The 20,485-nt window shown below is 54.1% G+C and overlaps 1 protein-coding gene across 2 annotated transcripts; it reads right to left on the reverse strand.

Moving 5' to 3' along the window:
• Positions 1-361: 361 nt before the first annotated feature.
• NSFL1C (NSFL1 cofactor) lies at positions 362-19,948 on the reverse strand. Of its 2 annotated transcripts, XM_051845176.2 has the most exons (9): positions 19,723-19,948; positions 17,751-17,851; positions 11,077-11,151; positions 6,469-6,634; positions 5,781-5,873; positions 5,230-5,339; positions 4,129-4,266; positions 1,589-1,753; positions 362-729 (listed from the first exon to the last, which is right to left on the reverse strand). In XM_051845176.2, exons 1-9 carry the CDS (start codon positions 19,825-19,827, stop codon positions 567-569), a joined length of 1,116 nt encoding a protein of 371 aa, XP_051701136.1. In that variant the 5' UTR covers positions 19,828-19,948; the 3' UTR covers positions 362-566. The 2 variants fall into 2 exon arrangements, with proteins under 2 accessions (XP_051701136.1, XP_051701137.1); XM_051845177.2 differs by lacking the exons at positions 11,077-11,151; positions 17,751-17,851; positions 19,723-19,948 and adding an exon at positions 7,161-7,899.
• Between the last annotated feature and the right edge of the window lie 537 nt (positions 19,949-20,485).

Below are 20,485 nucleotides of genomic sequence, written 5' to 3' on the forward strand. Positions count from 1 at the left end.
CACAACTGTGACGCAGGCGCTGCAAACCCCAGCCAGCAGCACGTCTGCCCCATGGTTCTTTGACTCTTAGGCCCAGCTCCCTCGGGCTTCCATGAGCCGTCTCATGGGAAACCCCCCACCTCAATGTGTGGAGGTATAGCTCACTTGTCCACGGTGGGGGGCAGTGGGAGGGGCCTGCGGGGGGCAGGTGCTGCTCTGCCCCCCTTCCCCATGGAGGAGGCATCCGGGGCAGTCAGTGGGGGAGCTGCTAGTGCCTGAGGGATTCCTGGGGAGGTCGGATGATGCTTCCTCTCCTCTCCTCCCGCCCTCCGGGTAATCTGACTTTAGGGCAGTCACTGCTCCTGCCACAGCGTCCATGGACCATGCTGGGGACAGTCCTTCGTTTTTTTTGGTGGTTTTATTATTTTTCTTTAAAGTCCATCTTCACAAAAACCCAGGAAATGAAACTAAGGAGAAAACAAATGTCCAACTGAGAACCAAGAGCCCAGAGCTACGGCCGAGACGCGGTGTGCACTGGACTGGGGGTGTGCACGGGGGTGGGGGGCAGGGCTGCCGGCGCCGGGAGGCTATGTCAACCGCTGCACGATGACGGCATTGAGCAGGTTGGCTTCCTTCAGGGTCTGGCTCTCGTCCGCCAGCTCTTTGTTCGGGAAGGTGGTCATGAGGACAAAGCTGGTGGCAGCCATGGCGGGCCGGGCGTCCACGATGAAGAGTCGGATGTCGCTGACCCTGGCGTGGGGTAAGCAGAGAGGTGGTGAGCGGGGCCTGGCTTGATTCTTGCCTTTCTAGTTCATCAGGCCACATTCGGGTCCCATGTTCCAGAGGCTCCCGCCTGACTGCTTCCCATGATCCCCCTCACAGCTCAGCCCCTGCACTGTGTCCTGGAGGAGACCGTCTCCTATAGCCCAGGAATTGCCACAAGGGCCAAAGTGTCCTGCTTGTGTCACCATATCTGTGAGAATTTACAAGGGCCAGGAATCCCTTCTCCCACACTGCTGGTGCCTGGGATGTGGGGAGAGTGGGAACAGCCCGCCTCCTTCCCTAGGGGACGGCAGACGTTTGTTCCTGCCTCCCACCCGACAGCCGGCCCAGCTAAGGGCCCACACGGAGGCAATCTGAGGCTGCTGTGTGGGCCGTCCCCCAGTCATGCTGGGGTTGATGAGGGGCAAGGAAGAGATGTGCCATAGCTTGTTTCACACCCTAGGACTGCTACCCCATTGGCTGGGCCCACTCGGCCTGGCTGACACGATGCAGCCACCCTGTTCTACAGAAGGCCGCTGCTGTATTTCCACCGGCAACCACCCACCAGCTCGCACCGCCTCTGCTTCCTTGCCCTTAAAGCTGAGGCGGCACAGTCTGCTCTAATCTGGCCCCCGGGGCCTGAGACAGTGGAAACAGGTGTTACAATTCTCAAAGGCCAGGTTACCGGCCCTGGACCCCTCGGTCTCACGGAGAACAGCAGTTCTGGTCGTATCTATATTCAACCTTCAGCCTGAAGGAAGTGAGAAGGGACAGGCGCCTGCCGGTCGGGAGGAAGAACGGCGCTCTACTCCTCTCACACAAGAGGCCAGAGCAGACAATCTGGTACCTGTGGCTGTGGTTGAACTTCTGCACCAGCCGCCCACCGTCGGCAAGCCGTATTTGGATATTTGTGGTAGGCTCTGATTCGTCGATTAAGATGGAAGAACTGGCTTTGGCTTCGTTTTCTGCCTGCTGGGCTGGAGAGCTGGCACTCAACACCTGGGGGGCAGTGCTGAAGGGAGAGGACCCGTCAGGACGCAGGCGGAACCCAGGCCCTAAGGACTCTTCTCAGTAGTCTCTGGTGGCCCCTGACAAAGCTGCCCAAGCAGAACTTCAAGAGCCAGCAGCTTCAGTCCCTGAACCACACAGTGCTGCTCGCTCTCCCACCCTGTGTAACCGGGCGAGTGACTCCTCACCTGCGCAAGGGCTGGAAGGGGGGGAGCAGATGCAGGCCAGCCTTGGCCAAGGCAGAGGCTCACCAGGCTGGAAGGGTTGCAGCCTTAGTGCAGTGGCTGAGGCCGTCCTGGCACAGCCTGGCAGCTGACTGGTGACAGGAGGTGGCTTGGACCTGCATCCTATGGTTAACTCGGGCACACTGAGACGTCGTGGGGTTTCATGACGTCTGCTACAGCGGGCAGGGCGCTGACCTCGGCACAAGCTGAACCAAGGCTGGAACTCACCCACTGGGCATGTGCCTTGGCTAAGTTACTCAGTAAGGACAATAAATAGGATTTCTAACAAGGGATGGGGCACCTCCCTTGCTCAGTTTCTGTGCAGACTTACCTAAAGCATGGGGGTCCTTGATGCTACACAGACTCCCCATTCACCACCGGAGTCCTGCCCTGCCTCCCTCTTGGCAGACGACGGAAGCCGGTAAGTGAGCATGCACTAGCCTCCCCTGCTGTGCCTCTCATTCAACCAGCTCCTACTGCTCGCCTTCACCCTGATCTTCACAGCCCAAGCAGGGCACCTGTAGCAAATCCAACTGCAGGGTCTGTGTCTCACAAACCCTAGGCCCTAGGAGAGCTAGGAAATGCCACACCAGCAGAAGCTTCCCTGGCAGCTGGGACAGCAGAGGCTTCGAGATGGTGCAGTCTGATTTAATCACCAAGCTATGTATGTAAATAATGCATATTAGAGAAATAAAACTCAGGACTGCTTATTTCCAAGGCAAACTTGAGAACATTTTCTTAAAAAACATAGCAAAAGGAAAGGTTTTCCATCTAGCTTAGCTGTGTGAAACTCTGAACATCTGTCTCCATGAAAAGCCAATCCTGAGTGAAGTGGAAGGGGCCCTGGACGCTGGTGCACACGCGTACTTACTTTCTAGCGGCACCTCCTGTTGGGCTATGATGTCCACTAAACCCAGCCTGCACGGCCCCTTACAACAGATGTGGGGTAGAAAACTGACACCATCTATTTGAAGGGCAGTTTGACATCTTAACGTGAAGACCTTCTGAGCCAGCAATTGTATTTGTAGCTCAGCTTTAGGGAGTACACGAAGCTTTACTTAGATTCACTGCAGTACTGTTCATAATCCTGGCAGCGACCAGCTAACTCACATGGACACTAGTGTAGAAATGCATTTCTGAATATGGAATGACCACAGGACCTCTGGCAGAAGCAGGTGCTACAGCACCATGTTTACAAACACCGGCAATGCTAGCGGGGCGTCCTCCCCTGGGGGCGTGTGTGTGAGCTGGCCATTCCTGGGGGTTACAGGGAGTTGTTACTCTTCATCTGCACTATTTTTCTAAAATGCAAGGAAAAAGTTGCAAATGCCTCACAGACACTGCCCAGAGCCACACGGAGGCTCACTCCAGGCAGGCTGTCCCAGTAAATAAAGCCTTGGGTCTCTGCCAACCTAACTTCTGATGCTTGCTCCCAATGAGGCACAAATGGCTGGTAAGGAGGGGATTCTAGGAGGGCCAGCTGCAGGTCGACCAGGCCAAACCCTTGAAACCCAAGAGCCTCAGTGTTCCCAATGTAAAACAAGGGCTGTACTGGCAAGGAGAGGGTCACTGCTCTGCCTGCCTGCGCAACCTCACGGCCAAGGCCAACAGTGGGCCTTTGAGAGAAGACAGCTGGCAAGGGCCTGGTGGGAGAACCCTGCCTTTCAGGGATCACAGTGACTATTACCCAGTCAGACTCAAGTGGGGTTGAAATGCAAGATCAAGAATATCTGTTGGCGGGGGGCTACGGAGGTGAGAAAACAAGGTGGTGACAGCAAGAGACAAGTGCCAGGTAAAGACGAGTTGCTGGGCAGCCCTGAGTGGGGGCAACCCTGCCCTGGAACTTCCTTGGACCAATGCTACGGGGAGGCCTGGTGGGTAGGGGACTCCAACTTCTTCTTCCCCTCAGCATCTCCAATTCAGGCCTGAAGCCATCAGGGAGATACTGCCTTCCCTGGCTACCCTAGGGTCGCCACAACAACGCTGACCTTGCTGCGGTAACAGCAGGGTAAGGACTCCTTAGAGGAAACAGGCTGAGCATCAGGCCTGTTCAACCTGCAGCGCACATCTCCCACACTCTTCCTCACAAAATAAGCCAGAGTGTTCCTTGGACGGCAGAGTTTGCAGAGAGCAGCTGGCCCTGGCTGCTCCTCACCTGCCCAGTTTCTGACCCTCGCCGGTGAAGGCTTTGAAGGCTCCCTTGGGCTTCACGAAGTCCTCATCCCGATGGTCCTCCATGTCCAAGTTCACCTGCCCGCCGTGAGCTAACCTCCGCAGCTCTGCTGGCACCTCCCTGTGGGAGAAAGGGCAGGCAGGGTGGAAACGACAGTGCGGGGGCTGAGGGGAGATGAGACCTCTCGGGCCCCGTGGTGAAGCCGGCTGCCCTCTGGAGGGAGCTGCTGACTCTGGCGCCTAGCTGTCCGCTCCACCCCTACACACACTTCTTTTCCCTCGCAATTCGACTTTCCTCCCTCCTCTACTCTGAGCCCTAAGCAAACACATACAAAAAACTCTGGACCGTGAATTCATGGGAAAGCACTTCGCTCCCAGGGCTATGTGCAGACTGGGCAGGAGTGGGTTGCATACTCGGCCCCCAGGGCCTCCCTTCCCCAAGGGGCCGTGCCCGGGACACACCTGAGCATTTATGCAACTCCCCAGCAAGTCTGCACACACCCCAACCCCACTGGAGCCACCCGAGGAATGAGGAGAGTGGCTGAAGTTTCTGGAGTTGGTAGGAGAGGTTGGAAACGTAACTTGCCTGACAGGAATAGTGTCTGTGCTCCTGTCGCCCACGGGCACACGCCTATTTCTTATTTGGCCATTTGGCTCTGCTCCCAGAGGGAAAATGGACAAACAGCGTTTCTGGAGCAGATCTGTATCTCAACCACGCAAAACCTGCTTTAAAGAATTTACTTTCCCGTGGCAGGTTACTTATCCTCGTGGTTCAGACACACATGCTGGAGTGCCTGTGTTCAACCCCCAGCTCTGGTGTCTACCCCGGCTTCCTGCCTGTGCAAACCCTGGGAGCTCAAGGGTTTGGGTCCCTCCACCCATGCAGGAGACCAGGACTGAGTTCTGCACTCTCGGCTTCAGCCTGGCCCGGCCCTGCCGTTGCCAGTATTTAGAGAGTGAGCCAGCAGATGGGGGCTCTCTAATAAATCAGTATTCAGAAAGTTTTTCTCAAATCATACACGTTCTGCCTCCTGTTGCACCTGCCATCTCATTTACTGGTTCAGAAGGTGGTTTTTCAGCTCACCCTCTGCGAATAGACTCCAGAAACTGGGCATTGGACGGGTCCTGGTAGCTTCTGAGGTCACCGTTGTCCAGGCTGAATCCACTCTTCCAGAGCTTCAGCACTACATGAACCTGAAGTGACAGGAGGTCAGGCAGCTGGTACGTCTGCCAGGTTGCTGACAGCGTACCAATGTGAACCTAAATTAGTGGGGCTTCTCCTCTTTCACTGTGTTGGTTTTAGAACACCAACCAACCCTTGGACACACACACACACAGGTGTGCAAAAGGAAATCAACCAGTGCCCAACCAAATCAGCACTAACCTCAAGAGGAAGGTGCTGGGCGCGGGGAAATGAGCAGGGGCTTTCTTTTAACGAGACCTGGAGTGTGTCCTGTTCCTGCCACTCGCCAGCCGCGTGGCTCTAGGCAGGTGACACGATCCAAGTTGTGCCTCCTCCCTGCCCCAGCAGAGAGCTGCCTGGGTCCAGAGGGAGACTGCAGGGCACCATCGACGCAGGCCTCCCTCTCCAGCCTGGCAGAGCAGCAGTTCCCACCTTCCCTCCCGGATACTCACATCTTGGCTGGAATGCCGCCGCCTCTCTCCTGCCACATAGGCTGACTCTTCCTCTGGTGTCGCCCCCAGGCGGTAGCCACCCCCTGCAAATGGCTATAAAGGACAAATTGATAAATGCTGGGTGGAGCGTTACTCAGATACAATGATGCCTCTCAGGTGAGTGGGGAAGAGGACACGGTTCCTAACCAGGTTGCTTCACCAGGCCCACTTTCTCTGGGCATCACACTTGGTGCCTACTGGGCCAGGCAAGATGGTAAATGAAATAAAGGACCCAAACTGGAGTGCAAGCTGGCAGGAGTGCATGCCTGATTAAAGGGAGCAGCTGCCACCAGGCTCTGGTTACAGGGCCCTGTAGGAATCTGGGTGCAGGAATATACTAAAGACTTGGATTTTTCCAGAGAAGCCAGAAATCTAGATTTTATGTAAAACAGGTAGCCATTAATCCAATGAAAACAAAACACCTAGTAGGCCAAACTGGACAGGACGAATAAAACATGTGCAGGACCCACACGCCACAGGCCTGAGAACTATGCCCCCAAATCTTCAGTTTCATGTTGAAAGGTTAAAGAGAGAAACTACGCTAGTCTTCTTCTGCAGAGCAGGCCAAGCCAGCAAGAAGAAAAGCATGAGCAAAAGCCCCCTTCCCCAGCCGGGGGTCCCGGGGGCAGACGGCGGCCGGCACGCTCACCCTTGGTTTGCTTGTCTCTCCGGGGCTCTTGGTCACACGTTCCACAGCTACAGCTCCGTGCTCCTTGGCACCTTTAAAGAGGTCGTCCACCAGCTCGTTGGGACTTTTCTTCCTCGGAGGGCCAACAATCTGCTGTCCGCTTCTCTCTGAGCCCCCAGCATAAAACCTGCACAGAAAATGTGTGGCTTAGTATCAGACACACTTGGAAAGCAGGAGAGCACGCGCCAGACTAGGCTGGGTGTTGGGCACAAGGTCAAGTGTACGATGCTCATCTTTAAGGAACCTGCTGGCTAGCTGGGGGCAGCGGTGAGGAGGCAGGTACGACGCGGTGTGAGCAGCAGTGCAAGTCAGTAAGTGGGAACACTGGGCTGGGAGGGCAGCTGAGGCTTCCTAGAAGGGCGTCTCCTGGGCCGAGTGTTGAGGACGGGCTGATCAGGGAACAGCATTCCAGGCATGCGCAACAGCATGTCAGCTCAGAGTCCCGCTGGGAACCTCCCAGTCAGTGGCCAGCAGCTGCACGGGTCAGAAGCACTACCCCAGCAGCTCCAAGTTACCGGTGGTAGTGTGTGGTTAGTACAAGCAGCTGGGCTGCATCCTGGCTTTGCCACTGCGGGACCTTCTAAGCCAGTTTGCTGCCCTCTACATCTCCTTTGTCTTTGAAACCGGAAGGAAGTAGCACATGCCCTACCTACCTGCTCCTTAAGTCAGGGCCGTGAGGTTCAAACCAGCGGATGTATGCAAAAGAACAAGCACAGAGTAACGCACGCATGTAAGGTGGTGTGACACAGCCCTAGGAACTCCCCACGCCGCACCACACTGCTCCTGGGACACACACTGGTGGCCCCAAGCAGAGAGGGGAAGCTCCAATCTCAAATACTCAAACCCAGGCCCTGAGACAGCCACTCTGGGCATAGCAATAGGCCTGGCATGGCCTGAGATTCAGCTAGTTTGTTTTTTTTTTTTTTTTTTAACCTGACTCCTTATCATTCCTATTCACAGTTAAGTCAACAGATAGTTCCCAAGTGGGTTGAAGTGAAAACCTGTAACATCATCCCCGGCTCTCTATTTCCCAGCATTCACCAGGATATGCAAAGCTCTGGCAGGACAAGAATACCAGCATCATTTTGGGTGTGGAATGCTGAGGGGCCCAGGAAGTAATGGGGCCGTGAAGTACAGGAACATCGCTCAGAACATGTCACTGGTCGGGCGGGGCAGGGCGAACTGTTTAGCAAGTCCCACACAGCGCAGTTGGTGTAGCAAGTTAAGCCTCGGCCTGCAACTCTGGCATCCGCTGAGGATGCCGGCTCGGTTTGTGTCCTGGCTGCTGTACTTCTGATCCAGCTTCCTGTTAATGGCCTGGGAAAAGCAGCGGAAGACGGCCCAAGTGCTTGGGCCCCAACACTCAGGCTTCAGCCTGGCCTGGCATTGGCCGTTGCAGCCCTGTGGGGTAAACCAGCAGACAGAGTATCCTTCTGTGTCTCTCTCTCCCTCTCTGTAACTCTTTCAAAATAAACTTAAAAATTTTTAAAGATTAAATTGAAAGGTAGAGTTACAGAAGGAGGGAGAAACAGATCTTCCATCTGCTGGCTCACTCCCCAAACGGCCGCTACGGCCGGGGATGGGCAGATCCGAAGCCAGGGGCTTTTTCTGGGTCTCCCACGCGGGTACAGGGGCCCAAGGACTTGGGCCATTCTCTACTGCTTTCCCAGGCCATAGCAGAGAGCTAGATTGGAAGTGGAGCAGCCAGGACTCAAATCAGCACACATGTGGGATGCTGGCGCCACAGGTGGAGGCTTAGCCTACTGTGCCACAGTGCCAGCCCAAAATAAATACTTTTTTGAAGATTTTTAAAACAATAGTTTGTGGAAAATTTAATTAAAGGATACCTATTTTGGTGTTAAAATTTTTGAAATCTAGGCATGGTTTTTATATAATATGCATTTCTCACATTCTTTTAGAACTCTCATGTACACACATTTAAAAATTTTTGCACTTAAACAAACTTATCTTAATTCTGTTTTTCTGCCCGCACTATGGTGCAGCGGGTTAAAGCCCTGGCCTGAAGCACCGGCATCCCATATGGGCGCCGGTTTGAGTCCCAGCTGCTCCTCTTTTGATCCAGTTCTCTGCTATGGCCTGGAATGGCAGAAGATGGCCCAAGTCCTTGGGCCCCTGCACCCACGTGGGAGACCCGGAAGAAGCTCCTGGCTTCGGATCAGCACAGCTCTGGCCGTTGCAGCCATCTGGGGAGTGAACCAGCGGAAGACCTCTCTCTCCCCATCTCTACCTCTCTCTAACTCGGTCTTTCAAATAAAAATAAATTTTGTTTTTTAAAAAAAGAAATTCTATGTTCCATGAACTTTGGATGTACCTTGTACTTGATGACACTGCCTTTCACTCAAGGAGTTAAAACTCTACAATTAACATATTCCTGAGCCTTGAGTGTAGCTCAAAGCAAAGTTCGGAGGCAGTGTGAAGGTCACACCGTGGATAAAAACAGAGAACAGAACATATGTAATTTCTCAGGCCACTTCCCAAAGACTGGCCGTGACGAAGTAACTGCATTTCCATAATGGTTACTACACAATGTTCTTAGAAGTATTTGCCAGGCCGAGGCAGAGCACATGGAGAACCAAAACCCGTGAAATGAAGCTGCAGCCAGTTCACTCTTGTTTATGCCAGGTGGATAAAGTTCTGCGCAACGGACTGTAAGGTCTTATTAAGGGATCTTAAGCTTTCCTTTAAGAGCTGGGAGCCTCACAAATATTCATGCTCCTGACCTTGCTTTTCATTTCTAGGAACTATTCTAATAATCAGAAACATGGCCAGTGATTAATACACAAAGATGTTCAGAGCACTGATATTTACAACAGTAAAACAATCTAAACAATCAAAATGTTGGACATCCCATATGGTGATTACAGCCACTGCAAGCTGTACAAAGAATTCTAACAACAGGGGGACGTGTTAAGATGTAGCATTTATCTGGGGCTGGCACTGTGGCACAGCAGGTTAAGCTGCCATCTGTGGCGCCAGCATCCCATATGGGTGCTGGTTCAAGTCCCGGCTGTTCCACTTCTGATCCAGCTGCCTGTTAATGTGTCTGGGAAAGCAGCAGAATATGGCCCAAGTACTTGGACCCCTGCACCCACACTGGAGACGTGGATGAAGCTGCTGGCTCTGGCTCTGGTCTGGCCCAGCCCTGGCCATTGCAGACATTTGGGGAGTCAACCAGTGGATGAAAGACTTTCTCTCTCTTTCAAATAAACAAAATAAACTTAAAAAAAAAAAAAAAGTTGCATTAATTCAACAAAAGCAAGAAATGAAATGATCTGACCCTCTCCATGTGAAATACAAAATAATCGAGACTGAATGGGAATATACCAAAATATTAACTGCAGTCACCAAAGGATGGATTGCTGCTAGACTTTTCATTACACTAGCCTACCTTCCATAGTGCATATTAATTTTTATAACATTCCCAAGAGTTAAAAACAAACAGCGTGTGTGTTGGAGGAATATATACTTATAAGGCTATTATTCTGTTATTATGTGATATATTGCTTTTTCAGCTAAAAACAAAAAGCTGAGAAGAAATATTCCCAAAATATTGATAACCTGGTCATGTCCAAGTTGAGGTATTATGAACAACTTTTTTTTTTTAAATATTCTTTTTTTATTTTTTATTTATTTATTTTTTATTATTTTTTTTTTGACAGGCAGAGTGGATAGTGAGAGAGACAGAGAGAAAGGTCTTCCTTTGCCGTTGGTTCACCCTCCAATGGCCACTGCGGCCGGCGCACCGCGCTGATCCGATGGAAGGAGCCAGGTGCTTCTCCTGGTCTCCCATGGGGTGCAGGGCCCAAGCACTTGGGCCATCCTCCACTGCACTCCCTGGCCACAGCAGAGAGCTGGCCTGGAAGAGGGGCAACCAGGACAGAATCCGGAGCCCTGACCGGGACTAGAACCCGGTGTGCCGGCGCCGCAAGGCGGAGGATTAGCTTAGTGAGCCGCGGCGCTGGCCATGAACAACTTTTTATCAATTTGCTTCCCTCGGGGCCAGTGCCGTGGCTCATTTGGTTAATCCTCCACCTGTGGCGCTGGCACCCTGGGTCTAGTCCCAGTTGGGGCACCGGATTCTGTCCCACCTGCTCCTCTTCCAGTCCAGCTCTCTGCTGTGGCCCGGGAGGGCAGTGGAGCATGGCCCAAGTGCTTGGACTCTTGCACCCGCATGGGAAACCAGGAGGAAGCACCTGGCTCCTGGCTTCGAATCGGAGTAGCTCCGATCATAGCGGCCATTTGGGGAGTGAACCAACGGAAGAAAGACCTTTCTCTCTGTCTCTCCCTTTCACTGTCTAACTCTATCTGTCAAATAAAAAAAAATTGTTTCCCTCTTCCCAATATTTCTCAATAACCCATAATACCCCAGAATACCATAAAAGAAAAAACATTAACAGGGGACAGGGATCACTTCCAAGCTGTAGGAGGTAGGAGCCTGTTCCTACTCGGACTGGCCTACAGTAATGGCTAACAGCTATGGCATCTGTCCCCCCATTAAGTTATCTGTGACTGCACTTTCCTGTGCATTGTGTCCTCTATCAGACTCACCTCTGGCCCTCCTCCTCCTCCTCCTCTTCATCTTGGTCATGAATGAGGTCTCTGAAGGATGTTACTCTATTGTCACTGGAGACACAAAAAAGAACAAATTTCAGGGAAAGCTAAAGAAAGGTAATCTCTATTCTCAGCTGCTGAGTTGAGGACACTGGGGTTTAATTTTTTTTTTTGGTAGAGCAAGAAAGGGATATATGTGGAAAAGGTCAATCCCCAAATCTGTATGCAAACACAATGTGCCCTTTTCCCTTCAATGTCACACAGGACTGAGAGCGAATTAAATGAGGTAAAATGGAAACCAGTATCAGCTGTCCTGTGGGATGGAGAAGATGCGGTCATTATTACTTAAAAATTTACTACTGGATAACTTTTCATCACTTAATTTTTGAAAAGTTTATTTTTATTAGAAAGGCAGAGATGGGGAAGGGGAGATGGAGGGAGGGAAAGGGGTAGGAAAGAGAGGAGAGAGAGATATCTTCCATCTGTTTATTCCCCAAGTCCTGCAGCAGCAGGGGCTGGGACAGGCTGAAGCCAGGAGCCAGGAACTCCATCCAGGTCTCCTACGTTGGTGGCAGGGACCCAAGTACTTGAGCCACCATCTGCTGCCTCCCTGGGTGCTCATTAGCAGAAAACTGGAGTAGGGGTGGGCACTCTGCTATGAAACATCTGGCTGGGTGGGGACTTAACTCACTGTACCACAACAGCCATCCCTCATTGTTTAATTGTTAAATATGGCCAGGCACTGATCTGGGTGCTACTTCTACATAGATAATACAGATAATCAGTTGGTTCTTACAAATTAGTGGAACACATGGGCCAGGAGAGCATCCATTCAACGCTGCACAACGGGGCCACGTGTGTACTGTTCCAAGTGTGTATGGGGAGGAGGATCAAGAAAGGTGCCCCCAAAAAGGCACCATTTGGCTGGAATGCCAAAGAACCAGAGGACCGGCAGGCGGCGGGGGCTGGCAGGAAAAGGGCACCAGAGCGCTCTTCCAGGAATGCTGCGTGTGCAAATGCAGACCCGGGAGCGCAGCGCATCTCAGGAGGGACAGGGAGTGAAGAAGCAGGAGTGAGCGTGTGGCTACCCAGCACTGCAGCGGAGAAGGCTCCTTTCTCTGCTGTAGGCCGGCCAAGAAAACTTTTTATTATTATTATTTTTGACAGGCACACTTAGTGAGAGAGAGAAAGGTCTTCCTTCCATTGGTTCACCCCCCCAAAATGGCCGTTACGGCTGGTGCTGCGCCAATCCCAAGCCAGGAGCCAGGTGCTTCCTCCTGGTCTCCCATGCGGGTGCAGGGCCCAAGCACTTGGGTCATCCTCCACTGCCCTCCCGGGCCACAGAAGAGCGCTGGACTGGAAGAAGAGCAACCGGGACAGAATCCAGCGCCCCAACTGGGACTAGAACCTGGGGTGCCGGTGCTGCAGGCGAAGGATTAGCCAAGTGAGCCATGGTGCCAGTCAAAACTATTATTATTTAGGGGAACAGCAGAGTCGTGTGGGTCGGGAAGGGCAAAGCCACAACTGGGTGAGAAGGGGCTGATGGTCTCCCACTGCCACCTTTGTTGTATCTTAAACCTGTCTTCAAGAAGCAAACCTAGTTTTCAGGATCCTAAGACACAAACTCTATGCTCAGGGGGAGAGCAGGTTTCCTGTCTGTGGCAGAGAGGGGAACGCAGCGTTAGCAAGGCCGACTGGGAGGAGCGGCTGTCTGCTAGAAGGAAGCTCCAGCTGGGTCTTGAGGTTTATTCCAAGGAGACGGTCAGGGACCACAAGAGGCTCTGAGGGCAGATCAGCCAGAAATGAGAGGACAGAGACCAATCAATGTGGCAAGTGCACTCTTGGCTTGGGTGAGCAGAAAAGCCTCCTGGGCATTCCCTAGAGCACAACAGGACATACGTGGTTCAAAGGACCCAAGTGATGTTTACACCAGTGTCCGAGAGGCTGATTCTACTTGCTCCTCTTCCTAGTTTTCCAGAGAGACTTGGCCAGTCTTCAAATGAGCAGGCTAGGTGAGCATCTGCGGGAAAAAACCCTCTCTCCTTGTTAACCCCCTTCAGATATGCCTGTGTATACACATCTGAGCAGACGACTCGCTTAGGCAGGGTTTGTTTATGTCCGTTAAAATTCACACCCAGACCTGGTTGGAATCAGACAGATTCTGGCATCCATGTATCTAGTTCCAATCCAACTCTGCCTCTGCTGGGATGCTGAGTGCACTGTTCAACGCCTTCATTTCCTCATTGCAACCGAAAGCCACCGCGTCAGCCTGCTGGGCATTCTGTGTGTAGCCAGGGGACGCAGGCAAAGCCCTGTCAGCCTGACTGGCACATACATACACACCACTCTTGAGTAGTGGTTCTAAGTGTGGTCTTTGCACACAAATCAAACTCGGGAAAGGGTGCCCAGCAATCTGACTGTAAGGAGCCCTCCATGGACTTCCACTGCAGACTCAGGTTTGAGAACGACCACTCTGGCTGGAGTAAATGCATGGGGTGTCCAGGGCCATTAACCATTTCAGAATACTTTGTCCTATGATCTCCACAAGTGGGCAAAATGTCTCAGAAATTGGAATTTTTCTGCATTAAAAACTTGCCCAGCCGACCCCAGCAAGCTGAAGGGACACAAGGTCAGAGCCCCTCTCCTGCTTTCCCTCTGCTCGCCCTGGCTCTACAGCGGTTCTCTCCTGTGACCATGGAGACGCTGCTGCACGGTCCTGGGGGGGAGCCACTAGCCACGTGTGGTGCAGAGCATCTGAGCGTGGCTACTGCCAAGGAGCAATGCAACGCTTCTTTTATTTTAACTAACTTACGCAGCTACATGAGGTCAGTGGCTGTGGTTTTGGAGAATCACAGCTTTTTCCCCCCCTTTCATGGGACAGAGACGGGAAGAAGCTGTTGGTTATTTGTTGCTCAACCCTAAGCACAGAGGTGGGAGGTGCTGGCCTGGAGGCAGCACACAGCAGTGGAAGCAGCTTCGGGTTTGGACAAGTGTGGCCTCGCATCTGCCCACCAGCAGCCGTGAGCTCCTCGATGAGCACTCACCCTACTCCTCAAGCTGCTGAGGTGTAAGAGAACAGAGGTGCCAGAATCTGACAGACGTGAAATACTAGCCTCCCACTTCCAGAAACACAACTTACCTAAAGAGGGAAAAAAAATCAAGCTGAGTATCAGGAATGAGTTCAAGACAAGACAGAAGTTACCCAGATTGTGTGGATGATACTGTCACAGCAGCGTGGCCGGGTCTAAGGACAGGACCAGGGCACGCTGCCTAGCCACGTCAGGGCTGCCGGGCTTGAGAGAGGGGTAGGGATGGAGGTGAACCTGGAAGGGTTTGTTCACACACGAGAGTGGGCATGTCCATTTGGGTAAGATGTTTAAACGGAAGTGGAACAAAATAAGGCAGAACTGAGACACCAAAAGAAATCAGCTCGGCTGGAACAAAGGAGTTAGGAAGGAGGAAAAGGGATTAAGTTTGGGGCAAACTCCGGAGGACTTCAAAGGAGAGGTGGAACACCACCACGGCCGAGAGCTGAGGTGCTGGATGCAGGACAGCCCTGCACCGGAACCCTTGTTTTCGTGGGAAGACACGAGCTGGCCTGTCCTCACTGCACAGGGTTGTCGTGAAGACTGAACCAGTGTGTCCGTGAGGACTTTCCCCGGGCCTGGCACCCGCTAACTGCACACACACGAACTCGGGAACTCATTACTGAGGAGCCCGGTTTTCTCCCACAGCAACGGTTAACCTCTTTAGGTCCCCTAGCCCTTTGAGGATCTGATAAAAGCTATGGATTCTCTTGCCAGGAAAGATACCTGCACATGCGCACAAACTTTTGGCTACAATTTCAGGCCATTTATGGGCCTCCTCACACCCAGTCCAGATTCCTCCTAGGGTGCAGGGTTCCACCCTGAGAACCCGTGTTCTAGGGACAGAGGAGGCCCTCACTGGTGTGTTGCTGTGGCAGTGGTGATAACACGGACTGGTGTCCGACAAGATGGAGGGGAGAGTAGGGAGAGGCCAGCAGCTGGCTAAGGGGCTTGCCACAGCCAGGTCGAAGGGAGTCTGGTCCCACAGAGTCCTGATGAGCGAGCCGCGTCTGCCTTCTGAGAACAGGGGTTTCCTCCTGGCTGAGGATAGCAACACAGTGAACTCGGCCCTCCCTTACCCCAGCCAGCCCAGTACGCAGTCTGAGTCCTAACCAAAGCAACAGGCAAGGCCTCGGAGCCTGGGGTGCATCCGGCCCAAATGCTGTTAATTCTTTGGCTTTTGGGTCTATTTTAAAACATCTGTAGGGGCCGGCACTGTGCTGCAGCAGGTTAAACTGCTGCTTGGGTCATTGGCATCCACATCAGAGTGTCAGTTCGAGTACTAGCCACTTCACTTCAGATCCAGCTCCAGGCTAATGTGCCGGGAAAGGTAGTGGAAGATGGCCAAGGGCTTGGGCCCCAGCCACCCACATACAAGACCCGGATGGAGTTCCTGGCTCCTGACTCCAGCCTGGCCCAGGCCTGGTTGTTGCATCCATTTGGGGAATGAACCAGCAGATCTCCTGACACCCTGGCTTTCAAATAAATGAATAAATCTTTAAATATATATATATATATATATACACGCATATATATATACTTGTGGAATGAGCAGGATATATGCACTGGCAAAAATAAAATGACAACAGTAGGTAATAGAGGTCAGTGTTGTGGTGCAGTAGGTTAAGCAGTCCATGTCAGAGCACCGGTCTGAGTCCTGGCTGCTCTGTTTCCAATCTACCTGCCTGCTCATGAGCTTGGGAAAGCAGCAGATGATGGTCCAAGTAATTAGGAACCTGTCCCCTGCATGGGAGATCCAGATGGAGTTCCTGGTTCCTGCTTCAGCTTGGGCCAGCTCTTGTTATTGTGGGCACTTTGGGAATGAACTAGCAGATAGAAGGCATCTGTCACTTTGCCTTTTGAATATTTTTTTTAATAGCAAATCATACATAATGTCTTTTCTTTTTCTTTCTTAATTTTTTTTTTAAAGGCAGAGTTACAGAGAGGCAAAGGCAGAGAGAGGTCTTCCATCTGTTGGCTCACTCCCCAGATGGCCCAATGGTCAGAGCTGTACCAATCCGAAGCCAGGAGCTTCTTCCGGGTCGCCCACACAGGTGCAGAGGCCCAAGGACTTGGGCCATCTTACATTGCTTTCCCAGGCCACAGCAGAGAGCTGGATCGGAAGTTGGAGCAGCCAGGACTCGAACTGGCACCCCTATGGGAAGCTAGCCCCGCGGGCCGCAGCTTCAACCACGTATGTGCCACAGCACCGGTCCCTCATATGTGTTCTCATTGCTATACTCAATATTAACTCATGTAATCTGACATGTGGTGGGCACTACTGTCACTCCATCTGACAGGTGAGGAAAGCAGACCGAGATAATAACCTGCTCAAGGTCACAGAGTAGTGGCAGAGCTGGGATCTGAACACAGGCCACAGTCTAATAAGTCACTGCCTCAATGCGACTCTGGGACCCCTGGAGGGAAGAGGAATGGCTGGCTCTGGAGGTCCAGTTTCAACTTCTCCACCTTGTCTTCCTCCCGTGCCCCGACAGTAACCATGCTCACGTTCTGGGCAATCAGCCCTAAGAACAGCCCTCATCCTAACAACCACACCGGGGCAGGAACTTCCTGACGCACCCCTGCTGACACCTCTCAGACAAGCACCTGGAATTCACTTTGCGGTTCTCTTTTCCCGAGACGGAAGGTGGGGAAAGAGGTTAAGGAAGCAATGAGATCTGAGGTTAGCGCTCCTTCTTCAAAGGCAGGAAATGTCCATTAAGACTCAAATGCCATTAGAAAGAAACACAATTTATCACTTCATGGCAAACAAACAAACAAAAACATCTACATGTGTTCTTGGATTGAATTCAAACCCAAATAAAATATCAGAAAGCAGGAGCAGTCAGGCTAAAGCAGAGAGGTCACAGTTCAGACACACCCGCCACAAGAGGCCCTGCCTGTCCCCTGGGAGCCCAGCACTGTCCCACTCTGCACATCGCAGCTGTCGCCTCCCTGGGAGCCAGGGGGCTGGGCCCCAGTAAGGTCTCCCTAATCCACCAGGGAAGTGTGTGTGGTGTATTTTCTACCTGACTTCTTACGGGTTAACAGGCTTCCCAAAATATCAACACAGCCTTTGTAGTCACCTACCCTACTCTTTTACAATAATAGCACCTGCAGGAGGTCCTCTGGCTTCTACTTAAAAACTTCCGAAGACAGGGCAGTCACTGCTCGTATCTCATGGCTAGAGACGCTCCAAGACCCTAGGCGGGCTCCGTGGCATCTCCAGGCTGACCCACAGTCACTCAGGGAGGATGCCTGCTCTCAGCGGTGGCCACCCACCACGCAGTGTGATTTTTCCACGCAAAGCTCTGGTCCACACACCCCCGCCTTGTCAAGTCAGGAACAGCTCCCAGCATTGCTGAAAACTCATGTGGCAACCATTAAAGCTGGTTAACGCACCTAGGAAAGCAAAAGATGGCCCAAGTGCTTGGGCCCCTGTACCCACGTGAGACCTGGTTGGAGTTCCTGGCTCCTGGCTTTAACTTGGCCGTTGCAGCCATTTGGGGAGTGAACCAGCGGATGGAAGATCTATGTCCCTAAAATGAATCTTCAAAAAAAAAAAAAAAAAGAAGTGGCCCTTACCTGGGGGCTGTGCCTCTGGATACTGAACTGGGGGCTGCCTGCGAAGAAATGGTCACGATATCTTCATCCCCTCCATCCTCATAGAAGCTCGCTAGTGCGATCTGAAACAGAGAGGTAGGACCTTGGGACCCTGAACAGCCTTCACCTAACCCACATCTCATTGGCGCACAAAGGAACAAAGACACAGCCATGCTTACCAGGAGGCCTGTGACTGGGGCCACAGAAAACTGGCCTGAAGGGTAACAGGCTTCCTGCTAGTCTACGTGTCGCCTGGGCAAATCTCACCCAGGGAGCGCTGGGACGGAGCACACTCTGCACTCTGCCAGGAACAGCAGCGTCCACTGGCTGAGCACCCCGCTATGTGCCAGGTCCTCCTGTGTTGCGACAGGCGCTACCCTGAGAAGTTAAGAAAGCTGCCCGAGTTTCACAGATGGCAGTCTGGTTGAGGCAGTCTGGCCAGGCTCTCGCCCTTAAGCTGCCGTGTTATGGCCAGAGGCCTGGGGCTGTGGGACTAGTTGGAGTCGCTTCCTCTCTTTTCTTTCTGAAGCCCAGTTTCCCAAACTGTGAACCGGGGCACACCTGCCCCAGTCTGCACCCTGGACGAGTTGACCCGTCAGGATTTACGCACTGTCAGGAATTCGCTCTACACCACAGGAGGACCACGGGAGTCCTGAGACCCTGTGGGATGTAGCACACATCCTTCTTCTCACTGGATAGGCAGTCACCAACGGCTCGTTCCCAGGGGAGGAGAAAGGGCCCTGGGACCCACAAAGGTGAAGACGACGCAGCTCCTGCCCCCAAGACCAGCAGCCTCACAGCGGGCAGCGAGCTCAGAGGCAGCCTGGTCTCAGGGCATCCACCCGTGCGGCGTTCAGCCTTCAGGAAGGCTACATGCCGGCCCTGCCTGCGGTACACGCGCGAGCCTCAGTTTCCCCACTGGCAGTGAGAGGAAAACCCACAGCATTGTATTTTCAGGGCTTTGGGGCCAAAGCTTTTGTTTCGCATTTCTGCCGGGCCCAGGGACGTCACGCCGCACCTTAGCTTTGGGGAGCAACTGAGACGGGGGAAGTCCGCCGTGCGGCGGCGCACTGGCTGCTGGGTGGAAGACCCTGGGCACAGCCCCTGCCCTCTGGGATTCCGGCTCCTCGGTCATACACCGGGGCTAGTTTACCGGACCTGTCTGCCTCCGACCACACAGAACTGAGTTCTAGTCTCCTCTCTCCCGCTCCGTAACCAGCGAGCCTCAGGGCACATGACCTGACCGCCCCAGGGCCACAAGGCCGAAACCAGCGCCCGGCTCGCGGCAGGGCCCCAGCAACCACAGTCAACACTACGGGAGCCTGAGGCCGGCAGAGGCCGTTTATGCAATCGCGTCTCCCACCGAGTACTCTGGGCAGGCACCGTTCCGGGTGCCTGGGGACCCACCGGTGCGCACAAACCGCCCCCTCACACGTCATCTTCCAGTATTTAATGAGCATTTACTATGCGCCAGTGACCAGGGCAGCGAATTCCACGGGGAAGTTCGCCGCGAAAGGTGAAGCGGCTCCTGCCTGACGTCACCTCCCCGCAGGCACACGCAAGCGGTCAGGCCGGAGGGGGGCGTGGGGCCAGCTCTCGGGCGGGACCTCTCCCTCCATCCGCGACCCGGCGGCGGAAACGGGAGCCGGGCATTGCGACCCACCCGGCCCCGGCCTCCAGCGGCCGCCACGCCCCCGGGCGGTCCCGCTCCACGCGGGCGAAGCAGGGGGGAAACTGAGGCCCAGCAGGGGACGCCGGGGACCGCTCGCGTTCCCCACGCCCCAGTAGCGCCGGCGACGCGCAGCAAACGACCCCTAGACCGTGAGGCCTGGCTCCGGCGCCGGCCGGCCAGGCGGGGATGACTGTGCGCTTCGGCCACCGCGGGCTCACCGTGCTGGGCGCCCCTGCCCCGCGGCCCGCTCCCCGCCCACCGCCGCCCGCCTCGCGGCCCTACCTGCAGGTCCCAGCCGGCAGACTCGAGGAAGAAGCGGGCCCGGTCCTCCTCGGCGCCCGTCACCGCCACGAACTCCCTCAGCGCGTCCTGCCGCTCCGCCGCCATCTTCGCCTTGTGCACCTCCCAAAGTGCTCCGGACGCCGCCGCACGGCCCGAATCCCGTTGCTGCGTTCCGCCCGCCGCTCGAGCCGGCCCAGCCCCTGGGCGCCCGCCGCAGGCCACGCCCCGCGCAGTGCCTCACGCAAAGCCCTCCGTGCGGGAAACCTCGCCGCTCCGCGCCCTCTGGCGGCCGCGGCGCGCACCGCAGCCCAACGGCGGGCGTGGAAGCCCGGAAGAGAATGGGGGGTGGGGGGAGGCTGTCTCTCCGGCAGGTGCCTGAGGGGCGGAGGGTCCCCGAAGGAGTCGAATCGGCAGTTACTCGGGGGCTCGTCCCTTCGTTTCATCAACGCATTCGTTCGCTCATTCACTAGTTCCGGCGTTACTGACAGCCATCAAGGATTCTGGGCTCTTCCAGGGCGGTGGAACAAAGTCGCTGCCCCCCTGTCGCTCACATCCCAGAGGGGAGAACACAAGCCAGCCAGACCCGGACCGTCACGTCACTCACTCCTCTGCCCACAACCCTTCCGTGGCTCCCTGTCTCGCTCCGACGGATGCCAGCAGCTCCCAATGCTCCAGGCACCGCGCCCTGCTTGCTGCTCCTGGAATGTTCCAGACGCACGCCTGCTGCCCCCTTTCCCTTGCCGTCTCCAGCCTCTGCCCCTTC

The sequence above is a fragment of the Oryctolagus cuniculus genome, chromosome 11 (assembly GCF_964237555.1).
Source record: "Oryctolagus cuniculus chromosome 11, mOryCun1.1, whole genome shotgun sequence".
NCBI lineage: Eukaryota > Metazoa > Chordata > Mammalia > Lagomorpha > Leporidae > Oryctolagus > Oryctolagus cuniculus.

Excerpts from the sequence above, each read along its gene's own strand:
- NSFL1C (XM_051845176.2), bottom strand. The coding sequence starts at position 19,827 with ATGGCGGCGGAGCGGCAGGACGCGCTGAGGGAGTTCGTGGCGGTGACG. Across the intron at positions 17,852-19,722 it reads CTGCCGGCTGGGACCTGCAG|ATCGCACTAGCGAGCTTCTA; the intron begins GTAGGGCCGCGA and ends TCTCTGTTTCAG. Across the intron at positions 6,635-11,076 it reads GAGGAGGAGGAGGGCCAGAG|GTTTTATGCTGGGGGCTCAG; the intron begins GTGAGTCTGATA and ends TTTTCTGTGCAG.